Below are 18,744 nucleotides of genomic sequence, written 5' to 3' on the forward strand. Positions count from 1 at the left end.
ATCTTTATCTATCTATCTATCTATCTATCTATCTATCTATCTATCTATCTATCTATCTATTTATCAGATTTGTATGCCACCCCTCTCCGCAGACTCGGGGTGGCTCACAGCAATAATAATACAATATAAACAAATCTAATATTTAAGTTAATTTAAAAAAAACCCCAATTTAGAAACCAATCATACATACTAGCATACCATGCATAAATTTTATAAGCCTAGGGGGAGGGAAAGTGTCAATTCCCCCATGCCTGACGACAGAGGTGGGTTTTAAGGAGCTTACGAAAGGCTAGGAGGGTGGGGGCAACTCTGATATCTGGGGGGAGTTGGTTCCAAAGGGTCGGGGCCGCCACAGAGAAGGCTCTTCCCCTGGGTCCCGCCAAACGACATTGTTTAGTTGACGGGACCCGGAGAAGGCCAACTCTGTGGGACCTAACTGGTCGCTGGGATTCGTGCGGCAGAAGGCTGGGGGAGTATTTTTTGCCCTCCGCAGGATCCGGAGGCTTTCTTTTGGCGCCTTCGGGAGGGTAAAAATGGCCTTCCCCCGGACTCTGGTGGCTTTCTTGGAGCCTCCATAAGGGCAAAAATGGCCTCCCCTGGGATCCAGAGGCTTTCTTTTATTTATTTATTTATTAAATTTGTATGCCGCCTCTCTCCGTAGACTCACAACAGCAATAGAAAAAAAAGCAATGTACAATACAAATCTAATAATTAAAACTAAAAACCCATAATTTAAGAAAACATACACACAACATACCATACATAAACAGTATAGGCCTGGGGAAGTTATCTCAGTTCCCCCATGCCTGACGGCAGAGGTGGGTTTTAAGGAGCTTGCGAAAGGCCAGGAGGGTGGGGGCAGTTCTAATCTCAGGGGGGAGCTGGTTCCAGAGGGTCGGGGCCGCCACAGAGAAGGCTCTTCCCCTGGGCCCTGCCAAACGACATTGTTTAGTCGACGGGACCCGGAGAAGGCCAACTCTGTGGGACCTAACTGGTTGCTGGGATTCGTGCGGCAGAAGGCGGTCCCTGAGATATTCTGGTCCGATGCCATGAAGGGATTTATAGGTCATAACCAACACTTTGAATTGTGACCAGAAATTGATCGGCAACCAATGCAGACTGTGGAGTGTTGGAGTAAAATGGGCATATTTGGGGAAGCCCATGATTGCTCTCGCAGCTGCATTCTGCACGATCTGAAGTTTCCGAACACTCTTCAAAGGTAGCCCCATGTAGAGAGCGTTACAGTAGTCGAGCCTCGAGGTGATGAGGGCATGAGTGACTCCGGGAGGGCAAAAACAGCCAAGTGCTCAGAAGGCTTTCCTGGAGCCTCCAGGGTGGCAAAAACGGCATCTAGAGGATTTCCTGGAGTATCCAGGAGAGAGAAAACAGTCTGCCTGGGCTCTGGAGCTTTTCCTTGAGCCTCCAGGAGGGCAAAATAGCCTCCTCGTGGCTCAAGAGGCTTTCCTGGAGCCTTGGGGAGGATGAAAATGGCCTCCATTGAGTTTGCTAGGGGGGTTCAGCCAGGGGTAGGATTTGCAGCGGTTCTCTGCACTGGGCAGAATCCTATCTAGAGGATCATCCGAACCCGTGTGAACCCGCAGTGAATCACCCCTGCTTTGGGGGCATTTGCTTTAGACGTGTTTGTCTGAAGGAATTCTGGGAATTGAAGTCCACAGGTCTTAAAGGGACCAGGTTTCTTGGGAGTATTTGCTGAGATGCCCCTTCGGAAGACTTTTACATACTGAATAATTTCCATCTGGCTTTGAATATTGTTGGCATGGCTGTGGGAAGCCTTCGCGGACTCCCTCAGTACTTCCAGTTCTTGCTCGTGTTCACTAATCAGCCTTTCAACACTGTTAATTAAAAAAAGAAGAAGAAATAATGTAATAACGTAAGGCATCTGTGGTCTAATGTGGGGAAGTTGAACAGCTATCCTCATGGTGTGACCAGAACAATCTACAACTGAACACACTCAAAACCTTAGAAATGGTGGTAGAAACTTAGAAGTCTGACGGCAGAAAAAGACCTCATGGTCCATCTAGTCTGCCCTTATACTATTTCCTATATTTTATCTTAGGATGGATCTATGTTTATCCCAGGCATGTTTAAATTCAGTTACTGTGGATTTATCTACCAAGGATCCAAGGATCTACTACTCTTTCAGTAAAATAATATTTTCTCATGTTATTTTACTGAAAAGTAGTAGATACTTGGAACAAACTTCCAGCAGACGTGGTAGATAAATCCACAGTAGACTTTAGGAGAAACCCTTCCACCCTCCCACCTCTCACAATACTAGACAACACAGTATCAACAGTAGAGACCTTCAAATTTCTAGGTTCTATCACATCTCAAGACCTAAAATGGTCACCTAACATCAAAAACATCATCAAAAAAGCACAACAAAAAATGTTCTTTCTGTGGCAGCTCAGGAAGCTCAAACTGCCCAAGGAGCTGCTGATCCAGTTCTATAGAGGAATCATTGAGTCTGTCATCTGCACCTCTATCACTGTCTGGTTTGGTGCTGCAACCCAACAGGACCGACACAGACTTCAGAGGAGAATCAGAACTGCAGAAAAAACAATTGCTGCCAATCTGCCTTCCATTGAGGACCTGTATACTGCACGAGTCAAAAAGAGGGCGGGGAAAATATTTACTGACCCCTCACATCCTGGACACAAACTGTTTCAACTCCTACCCTCAAAACGTCGCTACAGAGCACTTCACACCAAGACAACTAGACACAAGAACAGTTTTTTCCCGAACGCCATCACTCTACTAAACAAATAATTCCCTCAACACTGTCAGACGTTCTACTAAATCTGCACTTCTATTCTACTAGTTTTTCTCATCATTCCTATCATCCTTTTCCTCCCTTTTAGGACTGTATGACTGTAACTTGTTGCTTGTATCCTAAGATTTTTATTAATATCGATTCGCTGGCTGGAGAATTCTGGGAGTTGAAGTCCAAATATCTTCAAGTTGCCAAGTTTGGAGACCCCTGCTCTATAGTATATATACATTACATACTAAATAATGTGAAATACATTTAAAATGAAGGAACCGGAAACGGCGTACCTGTCCTGATGTTGCTGAAGCAAAATTTCAGTTTTCGACTGCGATTCTCTTTGCATCGAATCGATTTGGTCTTCCAGCTGAAAATAATAATAATAATAATAATAATAATAATAATAATGATGATGATGATGATGATAATGGTAATGATAATGATAATTTATTAGATTTGTATGCCGCCCCTCTCCGCAGACTTGGGGGGGCTCACAACAATAATAATAACAATATACAACGTAAAAAATCTAATATTAAAAGAAAGTATTTTTAAAAAACCCGTCATTTAAAAAACATACAACACAAGCATAAAATGTCACAAGTGGCAGTTAATTAAAAATTAGCTTCATGCAAACAACTACAGAGTGTAAATGACAAAAGAACAGTCATTTATAAAACATGGTGCTAAGACAGATAAGAGGAATAGTCTCAAGTTTGTTGAGTATCTATTTTTACCACTGACTATAATTTTCATGCTGCCTCTGTCAATATTCACTTCATCGCGGGAGAAGCGAAGTTGTTCATGCAGTGCAACGGTAGTGGTGGGAATGGGAATCCACCCCTTGATGGGTGGTCGTGGCCATGGTGGCCGTGGCCTAGTCAGCCTCCTATACCATGGTGGTGGTGTTGGGAAGCATTTTTGCCCTCCCTGGGCTCCGGAGGCTGTTTTTGAGCTTCCGGGATGGCGAAGACAGTCTCCCCCTATTTCCGGCCTTCCTGAACTTCCGGTAGGTCCATTTTTAGCTCTCCTGTCCACACCAGGGGGGAGGATTTTCCTTCTTAACACCTCTACTGGTGCGGTTATATGCGTAGCTCTAGGTGACTGGAGGGCCCACAGGCATGCGGGCATGTCCGGCAGGCGCGCATATGTGTTAAGCGAAAAGATCTGGCTACTTTGCATGCACAGGAAACAAATCCCACGAGAAGACGCATGGGCGCGCAAGATTTCAGTGACTTTTTTGCTTCAGCGCATGCGCAGAGGCAAAAAAATGGCTGAAGTCTCGCACACATGTGCATCCTCTCGCATGATTTTGCTTCCTGGGACGGGAGGGGCAGGGTGGGCAAACCCCCAGCAGCCCACTCCTGATCACCTCTACATTTCCAAATTTTTATTTATTTATTTATTTATTTATTCATTCATTCATTCATCCATTCAGTTATTTATTTATTTATTTAATTAGTTAGTTAGTTAGTTAGTTATTTACTTAGTAAGTTAGTTAGTTATATAATTAGTTAGTTAGTTAGTTAGTCCAATACACAATGAGGGCTTTAGTGGATATATATCTATATACATACAGCAGCACCTCTAGATACGAGTTTAATTCGTTCCAGAACGAAGCTTGTATGTCGAACAACTCGTATCTGGAACAAATGGCTTTAGACTTTGTTTTTCCCCTCCGAGATAACCAGAAGCAAGGATTCTTGCGCCACCTAGTGGACGCTCGGCTCGTACCCCGAATTTGAGCTCCAGTCTCAGAAAGAAATTTCTCTCCCCTCGTGGCTCGTAACTTGGAATACTCGCATGTGGAGCAGCTCGTATCTAGAGGTACTACTGTATAGTAAAATACATGATGAAGGTTATAGAGGAGATACTTATAGTAAAATATATCTATGAAAGAATAGAAAAGAAGGTATAGTAATAGAACATATCAATGAAAGAATAGAAGAAGAGATATAGGAATAGAAGAAAGGTATAGGAGATATAGGAGAGCAATAGGACAGGGGACAGAAGGCACTCTAGTGCACTTGTACTCGCAGATAAGCAACTTAATTTAGGGGACCCCCTCTTGCCACATATCTCCCACAGACCAATAAGAGCACACAGCGTTGGCCTCCTCCAGGTCCTGTCGACGAAGCAATGCAGGTAGGCAAGATCACAGGGGAGGGCCTTCTCTGTGGCCGCCCCGGCTCTATGGAGCCAACTACTCTCCGATGTCTGTACTGCTCCCACCCTACTGGCCTTCCGTAAGGCCACGAAGACCTGGCAGGCCTGGGGGGCCATTAACTAACAACTGAAAGGGGCACACTGTATGAATGGCGTGTATGCATGATATTATTATTATTATTATTATTATTATTATTATTATTATTATTATTAATTAGATTTGTATGCCGCCCCTCTCCGGAGACTCGGAGCGGCTCACAACAGCAAAGCACAGTACAAATCCAATTATTAAAAAGAGCAATTAAAAACCCTTAATATAAAAAAACATATACCCCAAACAATCCATATATAAAGCGAAACGGCCAGGGGGAATCAATTTCCCCATGCCTGTCGGCAGAGGTGGGTTTTTAAGAGTTTGCGAAAGGCAAGGAGGGTGGGGGCAGTCCTAATCTCTGGGACGAGTTGATTCCAGAGGGTCGGGGCCGCCACAGAGAAGGCTCTTCCCCTGGGTCCCGCCAGATGACATTGTTTTGTCGGCGGGATCCGGAGATGACTGTTTTGTAGTTAATGGGTTTCTTTTTAATACAGGGTTGAAACTATAGTTTTAGATGACATTTGACTTCTTTTTATTGTTCTGTACCTATTTGTATTTGTATTTATATTATTATTGTAAGTCTTTCGGGATTGGACGGTATAGATAAGAAAAATAACTTAAGAGGGAGAAAAAAATTCACGTACTGGGACAAACTTGGTCTTCATACGCAACACCTCTGTTTCGAAGTCCTGGAGAATCCTGGCGAAAGCCGTGGGCAGATAGGAGATGCGTAGACTGGCCACGCTTTCGTATCCGTACGTCCTCTGGTCTGGACCCCCTTCGTAGTGCAGGAGAAGGTTGCGGAGCTGTTCGAACACCTCGTCGTGGCCCTGGACCAACTTTTTCAGGTACTCAATCTGGGAACTGGATTCCTTCAGCATTTGCTCCTGCAGAAGGCTGGCTGTCTGCAACTCCCCCACCGAGGCCCTCAGCCTGCTATTGTGATCTTCTTGCGAGTGAGATTCCTTTCGTCTGTCGATTGCGAGAGGAAGAATCCAACACCCCCCCCCCCCCAAAAAAAGAGAAGAGCAACAAAGTTGATTAGAGGGGCTGGAGGCTAAAACGTACAAAGAATGTTTGAAGGAATTGGGGATGTCTACTTGAATAAGAAGGACTAGGGGAGACATGATAGCAGTGTTCTATCTATCTATCTATCTATCTATCTATCTATCTACCTACCTACCTACCTACCTACCTACCCACCCACCCACCCACCCACCCACCCAAGAAAGAAAGATCTACCTACCTACCTACCTACTACCTTCCTTCCTTCCCTCCCTCCTTCCTTCCGTCTTTCTTTCTTTCTTTCTTATTCATTCTTTCATTCAAAAAAAATACAAAAAAATAAAAATGTTTATATACATGATACTTGTGTGTGAGAGAAACATAAGGCAGGGGACAGTAGGCACGCTGGTGCACTTATGTACGCCCCTTACTGACCTCTTAGGAATAGGGAGAGGTCAACAGAGGAGAGTCTAAGGGTAAAATCCTGGCTCTTGAAAGCTTAGAACTACGACGCCTTAAACATGATCTAAGTATTGCCCACAAGATCATATGTTGCAATGTCCTGCCTGTCAAAGGCTACTTCAGCATCAACCACAACAACACAAGAGCACACAACAGATTCAAGCTTAATATTAACCGCTCCAAACTTGACAGTAAAAAATATGACTTTAGTAATCGGGTTGTTGAAGCGTGGAACTCATTACCGGACTCCGTAGTATCATCCCCTAACCCCCAACATTTCACCCTTAGACTATCCACGGTTGACCTCTCCAGATTCCTAAGAGGTCAGTAAGGGACGTACATAAGCGCACTAGAGTGCCTTCCGCCCCTGTCCTATAGTCTCTCCTATATCTCATATTTCTTCTCTACTATATCCTCTATAACCTTAATTGTGTATTATTGTGTATTGGACAAAATAAATAAATAAAGTTTTGGGGGTTTGGTGATGATACTACAGACTCAGGTAGTGAGTTCCATGCATCAGGTTACTAAAGTCGTATTTCCTGCACTCTAGTTTGGAGCGGTTTACTTTAAGGTTGTATGTGTTGTGTGCTTGTGTATTGTTGTGGTTGAAGCTGAAGTAGATGTTGACAGGAAGGACGTTGTAGTAGATAATTTTATGGGCTATGCTTGCGGGTTTAGGACGTAGTAGTTCTAATTTTCTAAACCTAGGATTGTAAGTCTAGTTGTGTAGGGTATTCTGTTGTGAGTGGAGGAGTGGAGGGCTCTTCTAGTAAAGTATCTCTGGAGGTTTCCTAGAGTGTTTATGTCCAAAATGCAGCATGGGTTCCAGACAGATGAGCTGTATTTGAGGATTGGTCTTGTGAACCAAGAAAAAAAGTCATCGCCAAGAAAGATTTATCTGAGAATGGTGACTCTGTTCGGTTCAGGCTATGAGGGGACTCACCGTAATTCGCTAAGGGATTCTTTCTCTCTCATGGCGCTTTCCAGACTTGTCTGCAGCTCAAAAATGGATTGCCGTAAAGCGAATTTCTGTTGCTCATGTTGTTCTGTATTCTACAGGAGACAAAACAAGGGAATTATATAAATGCTGGGAGAATGGGGCAAAGTGACTGGCTTAAAGATGTTGTGTTTGGGCCTGGGCCAGCCGTTGCTCCCACAGATGGGAGAGACGCGGCACACACTGAATGTGAAAGCCTGGCTGACAGCCAGGAAGATGTGGCAGACAGCCAGGAAGACGTGGCAGACAGCCAGGGGTACGCAGGATTCAGCAGACAGCCCAGGGGATTTGGCATGCAGTCCCTCAGACAGTCTTTCATCCCTGGGTTCTTCTGCAGATCAATATATTGATCTGCGTAGCAGAAGAGCTATGCAGAGAAGGGATCGACTGAAGGAGTATTACAAGTCATTATAGGAGCACCTGGGCTGGGTGTGGTTCTTATACTGAGGGCTGGGTGTGGTTTCCTTAATGAGGGCTAAAGGGATAAAAGGGAACAGAGGCCCAAGGCAAACTGTGGCTGTTAATCTGTGTTATTTTGTGGTTCCTGCTCTGAAGTTTCTGTTCCGTGCCGTTGGAGTTTTCAACCCAGCTTTTTCAGACAAGTGGGAGGTGAAAACTCTGGGACTTGCTGTTTGTTTCAAAGATTCAAAAGGACTCCTGAAACGTCTTTGCTCATTCCAGGTTGTCTTTGTTTGTTTTTTCCTGTGTTTTTGTATGCAGCTGAAGTATGCCTTGCACTCTCATTGTTTTTGGACACTAAGAACTGTTTTGAATAACCCTTTTTTGTTTATTTAATACAAGTTTGCTGATTAGCAGAGCACGTGTGTGTTTGATTTCTTTTCCTTGGACTATTACGCATTGCCTGAGCCAGTCAGGCAGAACAAAAGATGGCCAAGTTGACATCACTTACATCAAGGGTTTGGATTAGGGTTAGAGTGCCTGGCCTCTACAATTTCCCAATCTATTTACTATTACTGAACATCCAAAATACAGTGATACCTCGTCTTACGAACCCCTCTTCATACGAACTTTATGTCATACGAACCCGGTGTTTAAGATTTTTTTGCCTCTTCTTCAAAACTATTTTTGCTGCCGCTGGGATGCCCGGCCTCCGGACTTCCATTGTCAGACGAAGTGCTGGGATTCTCCTGAGCCTCCCCTCACTGGGAATCCCCACCTCCGGACTTCCATTGCCAGCCAAGGCACCCGTTCTTGCATTGCTGGGATTTCTATGAGCCTCTCCTCGCTGGGATTCCCGTCATTTTTGCTGGTGCTGCTTTGAATCCCAGGGAGGGGACGATCAAGAAAATCCCAGCAACGCAAGAATGGGCGCTTCAGCTGGCAAGGGAAGTCCAGAGGCGGGGATTCCCAGCGGTGCAAGACAAAAGGGGTGACTTTTGGGATGGGGTTGCACATATCATTTGCTTTTACATTGATTCCTATAGGGAAAATTGCTTCGTCTTACAAACTTTTCAACTTACGAACCTCATCAGGGAATGAATTAAGTTCATAAGATGAGGTATCACTGTATACTCTTTAATTCTATATATATATATATGCCATATGTGTGCATACATATTACACACAGGCACACAAAAATATACTATATAAACTGCATGTGTATGTACACACACACATGCATAGATTTTCTAAAATTATACACGTTCAACCACACTTACTATGATAGGAAAAACATACCCAGAGGGGAAAAAAAGAAAAATTCAGAATTTATCTACCGGTTCTGCATACCTGACCGTACCCGTACGTGCCCATCACTGCCCCCCCCTCCCTCCCTTCCGCAAAGCTCTAAAGACCCATCTCTGAGTCTTTGGAGAGGGGCGGCATACAAATCTAAATAATAGCAATAACAATAGCAATAGCAATAACAATAACAACAAGAACAATAACAAATCTGTGCTGACAGGTTTGGGGCCACTAAGTCTAACATCTAGCCCCAGCCGAAGAATGAACTATATGTTTGATTGATTGAGTGAGTGTGAGTGACTGATTTTAGAAATTGGGGTTTTAGAATGTTGTTAGACTTAGATTTGTATATATTTTGTATGTTTTTCTGTTGTGAGCCGCTCTGAGTCTGAAGAAAAGGGCAGCATAGAAATTAAATAAAGGAAGGAAGGAAGGAAGACAGAAAGAAAGCAAGAAAGAAAGAAAGAGAAGGAAGAAAGAAAGCATGAAAGAAAGAAAGAGAAGGAAGGAAGAAAGAATGAAAGAAAGAAAGAAAGAAAGAGAAGGAAGAAAGAAAGAAAGAAAGAAAGAGAAGGAAGAAAGAAAGAATGAAAGAAAGAAAGAGAAGGAAGAAAGAATGAAAGAAAGAAAGAGAAGGAAGAAAGAAAGAATGAATGAAAGAAAGAAAGAAAGAAAGAAAGAAGGAAGGAAGAAAGAAAGAAAGAAGAAAGAAAGAATGAAAAAAGAAAGAGAAGGAAGAAAGAAAGAATGAAAAAAGAAAGAGAAGGAAGAAAGAAAGAAAGAAAGAAAGAAAGAGAAGGAAGAAAGAGAAAGAATGAATGAAAGAAAGAAAGGAAGGAAGAAAGAAAGAATGAAAGAAAGAAAGAAAGAGAAGGAAGAAAGAAAGAAAGAAAGAATGAAAGAAAGAAAGAGAAGGAAGAAATAAAGAAAGAATGAAAGAATGAAAGAATGAAAAAAAGAAAGAGAAGGAAGAAAGAATGAAAGAAAGAAAGAGAAGGAAGAAAGAAAGAATGAAAGAAAGAAAGAAAGAAAGAGAAGAAAGAAAGAATGAATGAAAGAATGAATGAAAGAAAGAAAGGAAGGAAGGATGAAAGAAAGAAAGAAAGAAAGAAAGAAAGAAAGAAAGAAAAGAAAGAAAGAAAGTTGAGGATTACCTGTGCAGGGAATTGTAGAGACCCAGTCACCCCAAAGAGCTAGACAGGTAGCCTATAAATTTAATAAACAAATACAATTTTAAAATAAAAATAAAATCCAGGGCAAACTTGATCCTTACATCACTTAGCTTCTTCTGCAAGTCTTTCACTTGCTGCGCGTAGTCTTCCAGAATATTCTCCACTTGATCTTTTCCAGAAAAGCTAACATATTTTTTCCCGCTCCCGAACTCCGGTTCAAGTTTGGAAGGAACGGCCGTGGAAGTGCTACTGTAGACACTGGGAGCATTGTACGAGGTGGCATCCAGGACCTTACTGCTGAGATTCTTTGAAGTTGAAAATGATTTTGGGCTGGTCATCGTGGGAATCCCTAGAACACACATATGGACCAAGATTTTGACAGTAGTTGAAGGAAACACAGAATACAGTGGTACCTCTACCTAAGAAGGCCTCTACTTATGAACTTTTTTAGATAAGCACCGAGTGTTCAATATTTTTTTGCCTCTTCTCAAGAACCATTTTCCACTTACAAACCCGAGCCTCCGAAACTATTACCGGAAAAGGCAGGGAGAAGCCTCCATGGGGCCTCTCTAGGAAACTCCTGGGAGGAAACAGGGCCGGAAAAGGTGGGGAGAAGCCTCCGTGGGGCCTCTCTAGGAATCTCCTGGGAGGAAACAGGGCTGGAAAAGGCAGGGAGAAGCCTCCAAGGGGCCTCTCTAGGAATCTCCTGGGAGGAAACAGGGCCGGAAAAGGCAGGGAGAAGCCTCCATGGGGCCTTTCTAGGAATCTCCTGGGAGGAAACAGGGCTGGAAAAGGCAGGGAGAAGCCTCCGTGGGGCCTCTCTAGGAATCTCCTGGGAGGAAACAGGGCCGGAAAAGGTGGGGAGAAGCCTCCGTGGGGCCTCTCTAGGAATCTCCTGGGAGGAAACAGGGGCGGAAAAGGCAGGGAGAAGCCTCCATGGGGCCTCTCTAGGAATCTCCTGGGAGGAAACAGGGCCGGAAAAGATGGGGAGAAACCTCCGTGGGGCCTTTCTAGGAATCTCCTGGGAGGAAACAGAGTCAGTAAAGGTAGGGAGAAGCCTCCGTGGGGCTTCTCTAGGAATCTCCTGGGAGGAAACAGGGCCGGAAAAGGTGGGGAGAAGCCTCGGCGGGGCCTCTCTAGGAATCTCCACCCTCCCTGTGGTTTACCCAATCGCACACATTATTTGCTTTTACATTGATTCCTATGGGAAAAATTGCTCCTTCTTACAAACTTTTCTATTCGTTCCGTGACCAGGTTCTTAAGTAGAAAAGTTTGTAAATAGAAGCAATTTTTCCCATAGGAATCAATGTAAAAGCAAATAATGCGTGCAAACCCATTAGGGAAGAAATAAAAGTTCAGAATTTGGGTGGGAGGAGGAGGAGGAAGAAGAGGAGGAGGACAGTTGCTACCGAAGGAAGAAGGGGAGGGGAGGGGAATAAAAAAAAATCCAAAACTTTATGGTTTAAATAAAAAAGACTGTGGCGGCAAGGAGGAGCATGCGCCTCCCATACACCCGGAACGAGGCTGCCTCCCATACACTGCGCCAGAGAGAGAAACCCAGGGGGGAATGGCAGGAAACTGGCTGGGCTTTCGTGCTGCTCTCAAATTTCTGGGAATTTTTTCCAGGGTTTTTAAGTAGAAAATGGTTCTTGAGAATAGGCAAAAAAATACTGAGCAGTCGGTTCTTATCCGTGTGGTCGGGCGGTAGGAAAAGCAAGTAGGATGCTTGGCTGCGTAGCTAGAGGTATAACAAGCAGGAAGCTATATAGAATGCTGGTGAGACCACATTTGGAATACTGTGTTCAGTTCTGGAGACCTCACCTACAAAAAGATATTGACTAAATTGAACGGGTCCAAAGACGGGCTACAAGAATGGTGGAAGATCTTAAGCATAAAACGTATCAGGAAAGACTTCATGGACTCAATCTGTATAGTCTGGAGGGCAGAAGGAAAAGGGGGGGGACATGGTGCGTATGCTCTCAGCGTACATAAAATAAAATATACATTTGTCAAGAATCATGTGGTACGACACTTAATGATTGTCATAGGGGTCAAATAAGCAATGAAGAAGCAATATTAATAAAATTTAATATATAGTCTGTATAGTCTGGAGGACAGAAGGAAAAGGGGGGACATGATCGAAACATTTAAATATGTTAAAGGGTTAAATAAGGTCCAGGAGGGAAGTGTTTTTAATAGGAAAGTGAACACAAGAACAAGGGGACACAATCTGAAGTTAGTTGGGGGAAAGATCAAAAGCAATGTTAGAAAATATTATTTTACTGAAAGAGTAGTAGATCCTTGGAACAAACTTCCAGCAGACGTGGTTGGTAAATCCACAGTCACTGAATTTAAACATGCCTGGGATAAACATATATCCATTGTAAGATAAAATACAGGAAATAGTATAAGGGCAGACTAGATGGACCATGAGGTCTTTTTCTGCTGTCAGTCGTCTATGTTTCTATGTTTCTATCTAGAAAGGTTCTTAAGTAGAGGTACCACTGTATTTTGTGTCCGCCTGCAGACAAAAAAGGCCAGGTATAATGGGCATATGCGCTAATTCAACATACCTATGTTACTGGAAGGAGAGGACCTTCCTTCTCGACGTGCAGGGGATTCTGAAGAGAACTTGGTTGCTTCTTCCTGGAGCTTCAAGGTTTCCTGTGATTTTTTCTGTAGTGCTTCCCTGTACAATTAAGGGGTAGATATCGTAAATGGAATCAGCACTGGATCCGGACATCAACACCCTTGAAAATGTCCAAAGATACTTCACCAGAAGAGCCCTTCACTCCTCCACTCGAAACAGAATCCCCTACGAAAATAGACTAACAATCCTGGGTCTAGAAAGCTTAGAACTACGGCACCTAAAACACGATCTAAGTATTGCCCACAAGATCATATGCTGCAACGTTCTACCTGTCAATGTCTACTTCAGCTTCAACCGCAACAACACAAGAGCACGCAACAGATTCAAACTTAATATTAACCGCTCCACACTTGACTGTAAAAAATATGACTTCAGTAACCGAGTTGTCAAAGCGTGGAACTCATTACCGGACTCCATAGTGTCATCCCCAAACCCCCAACACTTTACCCTTCGATTATCCACGATTGACCTCTCCAGGTTCCTTAGAGGTCAGTCAGGGGCGTGCATAAGTGCACCAGTGTGCCTTCCGTCCCCTGTCCAATTGTCTCTCCTTATCTCATTTATCTTTTCTTCCTTTCAAATTTGTCCACCTATACTTTTATATCTTTTCTTCTATTCTTTTCTTTACTTATATTACTACATATCTATTTTCTTCAATGTGTATTGGACTAAATAAATAACAAAATAAAAATAAATTCTAGCACTCTGCGTTTTTCAGAACTGATTTAAAGGAGCTACTTTGGACTCATACCTCTTTGCTCCTTATTAAAGCACCTGTGTCCTTTTTCCCCCTCCAAACTTCTGTATAAGATTGGAAAAAAGATTTGGGACTGTTTTGTGTTAAAGACGCAGCTGCTTTAATGGTTTGACTTATTAAAGCAACTGCATCTTTTTTGAAAAAAAAAAACACCACATGGAAGTCTAAGAATGAATGTGGCTGCTTTAACCATCAGTGGAGAGGTGCTATGTTCATGCAAATTCTGAATGAATCCTGAATAATTTCTAAAATGGGCACAGCCCTACTATATTGTTAACACATAGAAACATAGAAGACTGAAGGCAGAAAAAGACCTCATGGTCCATCTAGTCTGCCCTTATACTATTTTCTGTATTTTATCTTACAATGGATATATGTTTATCCCAGGCATGTTTAAATTCAGTCACTGTGGATTTACCAACCACGTCAGCTGGAAGTTTGTTCCAAGGATCTACTACTCTTTCAGTAAAATAACATTTTCTCATGTTGCTTTTGATCTTTCCCCCAACTAACCTCAGATTGTGCCCCCTTGTTCTTGGGTTCACTTTCCTATTAAAAACACTTCCCTCCTGGACCTTATTTAACCCTTTAACATATTTAAATGTTTCGATCATGTCCCCACTTTTCCTTCTGTCCTCCAGACAATACAGATTGAGTTCATTCAGTCTTTCCTGATACGTTTTATGCTTAAGACCTTCCACCATTCTTGTAGGCCGTCTTTGGACCCGTTCAATTTTGTCAATATCTTTTTTTAGGTGAGGTCTCCAGAACTGAACACAGTATTCCAAATGTGGTCTCACCAGCGCTCTATATAAGGGGATCACAATCTCCCTCTTCCTGCTTGTTATACCTCTAGCTATGCAGCCAAGCATCCTACTTGCTTTTCCTACCGCCCGATCACACTGCTCACCCATTTTGAGACTGTCAGAAATCACTACCCCTAAATCCTTCTCTTCTGAAGTTTTTGCTAACACAGAACTGCCAATGCAATACTCAGATTGAGGATTCCTTTTGCCCAAGTGCATTATTTTACATTTGGAAACATTAAACTGCAGTTTCCATTGCTTTGACCATTTATCTAGTAAAGCTAAATCGTTTACCAAATTACAGACCCCTCCAGGAATATCAACCCTATTGCACACTTTAGAGTCATCGGCAAATAGGCAAACCTTCCCTACCAAACCTTCCCCTATGTCACTCACAAACATATTAAAAAGAATAGGACCCAGAACAGACCCTTGTGGCACACCACTTGTAACCTGTCTCTGCTCAGAATACTCGCCATTAACAATAACTCTCTGATGTCTATGCTTCTCCTAGATGTCAAGGGAAAATGAAAAGCATCAATACTTAAAACCTGTCCAGAGGTTTTGTATTATTCAAAGACATGCTAATAACACTTATTCACAGAAAATATTTTATTATTATATTATCATAGTTGAAATATCTGTAATAGTATAAAAGTAGGTTCTACCTTAGCTCACTTATATTCTTATTCATTCTTGCAAAACCTGCAAAAAATAATAATTGTTTTATTGCAACATTATAACATCATGTATAAATGTAAGTATAAACGCTTATCAAATTCATAAATGCTTTGACAAATCATGTCAAAAAAAAGACATTACAATACTTGTTGTTTATATTAGATTGTTGGAGGCAATATCGTTTTGTCTCATCTCAAACGATCTAAGCCCCAGAGTTCACTGTAACAGCATTGCCAAAAAGGCATTGAGAATTGTTAACCTAATTTTGCGAAGCTTCCTCTCCGGTACATTATATTCAGGCGAGGGATCCACTTGCCAGCAGCTATCGGTATGCCCCCTGGGATCATTGTGGGTGCACACACGCCCATCGGCATGAGATTTCACTTCTGCGCATGTACAACAAACAAAATCGCACGCAAGGATGTTCGCTGATTTTCCGTTATTTCTTTGCTTCTGCTCATGCGCAGAAGCAAAAAACCGTAGATTTTGCTTCTGCGCATGAGCAGCAAGGAAAATCCCATGCATGCACGTGTGTGCACGCATCAGGGCGAAGAGATGCGTGCGCATCGCCATTTTCGCCACCAGGACGCTGATCCCAGGCATACCAGCTTCAACCCACTACTGATTATATTGCTCACTAGGGCATACAAAACCTTTGCCAGACCAATTCTTGAATACAGCTCATCTGCCTGGAATTCATACCATATATCAGACATTAATATGATTGAACGGGTCGAGAGATTTTCATGAGAAGAGTACTCCACTCCTCTACTCATAACAGTATTCCCTATTCCCGTATTGGTTATCACCTTTAATGCCCTACATGCAGGGGTGGGCAGCAGGCAGGACGGGGTGGAATGCAGAATACACCTCTATAACTGTCTGGTTTGGTGCTGCAACCCAACAAGACCGAGAGACTTCAGAGGAGAATCAGAACTGCAGAAAAAAACAATTGCTGCCAAGCTGCCTTCTATTGAGGACATGTATACTGCACAAGTCAGTCAATTTCACCCCTGAATATATTCTTAGTGTGCCTAGGGAGAAATATTCACTTCTACCTAGAATCAAACTCACAGCCTTCTGATTATGAGGCAAGAGCTCCACCTCTAGGCCACGGCACCACTCCTAAAAAAGACAATGTAAATGCCTTAATTAAATAATACAGTGGTACCTCTTCTTATGAACGCCTCTACTAACGAACTTTTCGAGATACGAACTGCTGTGGTTGGCTCTGGCCCAGCTCCTGCCCCAAGGAATGTGGAGGTGGATGCAGGGGAAACATCAACATGTCATAGGCCTGTTTTATTGCCGACAGAGTCAGGTAGTGAAGTTTCCTCGGAAGAAGAAGAAGGTGGGGGTGACTTGGAGGAGGGGAGTTTGGCAGACAGCCCAGGAGGAGATCAATCATACTTATCATCCCTGGATTCTGACCAAGAACTTATGATGCATCCACGCATGCGTAGAGTGATGCATAGGAGAGATCAACTGAAGGGTTATTACAGGAGATAAGTGAGGCCACCTGTGGTTGGGTGGGGCTGCTGTAATTAGTGCTACAGATAAAAGAGCAGCCTGCTGTTTTATCCTCATGGCAGTTTATCTGATTCATTGTTTCGTCAAGATTGTGGCTTTTGCTGTTCAAGATTGTGTGTGAACTTTCTGGACTTTAGAATTGGACTCAATTTCCCAGTTATTGGGTGAGAAATTGGATTGCATTTAACCTGTGCCTTGTGTGTACCAGAAAATCCCTTTGACCTTTAAAAAGGGAGCTGTTTCTGTTTTTCTGTTGATAAAAACTTTTGGGTTTTCCTTCTATCGTGTGGCGTGTGTCTTTCTGGACTAATTACCCTGTAATTACGGGCGGTTGGGACACACCGGCAGAACATGAACCCGGTGTTTAAGATTTTTTTGCCGCTTCTTCCAAACTATTTTCACCTTATGAACCCGAGCCACCGCCACTGGGATGCCCCACCTCCGGACTTCCTTTGCCAGCCGAAGCACTGGGATTTCCCTGAGGCTCCCCTCGCTGGGAATCCCCACCTCTGGACTTCTGTTGCCAGCCGAAGCGCCCGTTCTTGCATTGCTGGGATTCCCCTGAGGCTCCCCTCGCTGGGATCCCCTTCATTTTGAATCCCAGCGAGGGGAGGCTCCGGGAAATCCCAGCAATGCAAGAAAAGGCGCTTCAGCTGGCAATGGAAGTCTGGAGGCAGGGATTCCCAGTGAGGGGAGGCTCAGGGAAATCCCAGCAACGCAAGAACGGGCGCTTCGGCTGGCAATGGAAGTCCAGAGGCGGGGATTCCCAGCGAGGGGAAGCTCAGGGAAATCCCAGCAACACAAGAACAGGTGCTTCAGCTGGCAATGGAAGTCTGGAGGCGGGGATTCCCAGTGGCGCAAGGCAAAAGGGGTGACTTTTGGGATGGGGTTGCATGCATTATTTGCTTTTACATTGATTCCTATGGGGTAAAATGGCTTCTTCTTACAAACTTTTCTACTTCTGAACCTGGTCAGGGAACGAATTAAGTTCGTAAGAAGAGGTATCACTGTACTTAACACTTTTTCAGCGAGTCGCAATCTTTTTCCTCTCTGAAGCACAATGAAGCAAATTGGCATGATAAAATGAGATATTCCTGCATATAAATCCAATTAATAATAATAATAATTATTATTATTATTATTATTATTGTTGTTGTTAGCTGCCCCGAGTCTACGGAGAGGGGCGGCATACAAATCTAATAAATAAATAAAATAAATAATAAATAAATAAATAAATGATAAATAAATCCAAAGGCATTACAAGAATGCCTTAATGGTTTTAAGCAATCTCTGAGTTTTGGCAGAACAATCATTAACCATTAAACTTTCAAGCAATCTTTTAATCATTAATACTGCAGCTTGCAATAGAAAGACACTCTGTTAGCCTTCTTTTCCTAGCTTAAGCTCCCTTATACTGTCTATGTGAATATTCACATCGTTGCCGAGGATTAGGTAGTGCTTGACTTACAACGGTTCATTTAGTGACTGTTCCAAGTTGCAATGGTGCTGGGGAAAAAATGACTTTGGATCAGTTTGCACATTTACAAACAATGTCGTCTGGTGGGCCCCGGGGAAGAGCCTTCTCTGTGGTGGCCCCGGCCCTCTGGAATCAACTCCCCCGGGAGATTAGAACTGCCCCCACCCTCCTTGTCTTCCATAAACTACTTAAGACCCACCTATACCGCCAGGCATGAGGGATTTGAGACATCTTTCCCCCAGGCTTATTATAATTTATGTTTGGTATGTATGTGCTGTTTGGTTTTAATTATGATAGGGTTTTTAGTTATTTTTAATATTAGATTTGTGCCATTGTAATATTGTTTTTATCGTTGTTGTGAGCCGCCCTGAGTCTTCGGAGAGGGGCGGCATACAAACCTAATAAATTGATTTAAATTGAATTTAGGACACATTGCCGCACCCTCCTGGTCA

The 18,744-nt window shown here is 43.1% G+C and overlaps 1 protein-coding gene across 2 annotated transcripts in view; it reads right to left on the reverse strand.

The window, feature by feature from the left end:
• Positions 1-18,744, reverse strand: part of CCDC158 (coiled-coil domain containing 158) — a 78,938-nt gene that overhangs the window by 52,797 nt on the left and 7,397 nt on the right. For both annotated transcript variants that reach the window (XM_070756911.1, XM_070756910.1), the window contains exons 2-8: positions 15,273-15,309; positions 12,965-13,080; positions 10,493-10,740; positions 7,462-7,571; positions 5,693-6,020; positions 3,079-3,155; positions 1,743-1,853 (exon numbers count right to left, since the gene is read on the reverse strand). In XM_070756911.1, coding sequence (XP_070613012.1) covers positions 1,743-1,853; positions 3,079-3,155; positions 5,693-6,020; positions 7,462-7,571; positions 10,493-10,740; positions 12,965-13,080; positions 15,273-15,298 — 1,016 coding nt within the window. In that variant the 5' untranslated portion in view covers positions 15,299-15,309. The remainder of the gene's footprint in view (positions 1-1,742; positions 1,854-3,078; positions 3,156-5,692; positions 6,021-7,461; positions 7,572-10,492; positions 10,741-12,964; positions 13,081-15,272; positions 15,310-18,744) is intronic.

Source organism: Erythrolamprus reginae, chromosome 7 (genome assembly GCF_031021105.1).
Source record: "Erythrolamprus reginae isolate rEryReg1 chromosome 7, rEryReg1.hap1, whole genome shotgun sequence".
Classification (NCBI taxonomy): domain Eukaryota; kingdom Metazoa; phylum Chordata; class Lepidosauria; order Squamata; family Dipsadidae; genus Erythrolamprus; species Erythrolamprus reginae.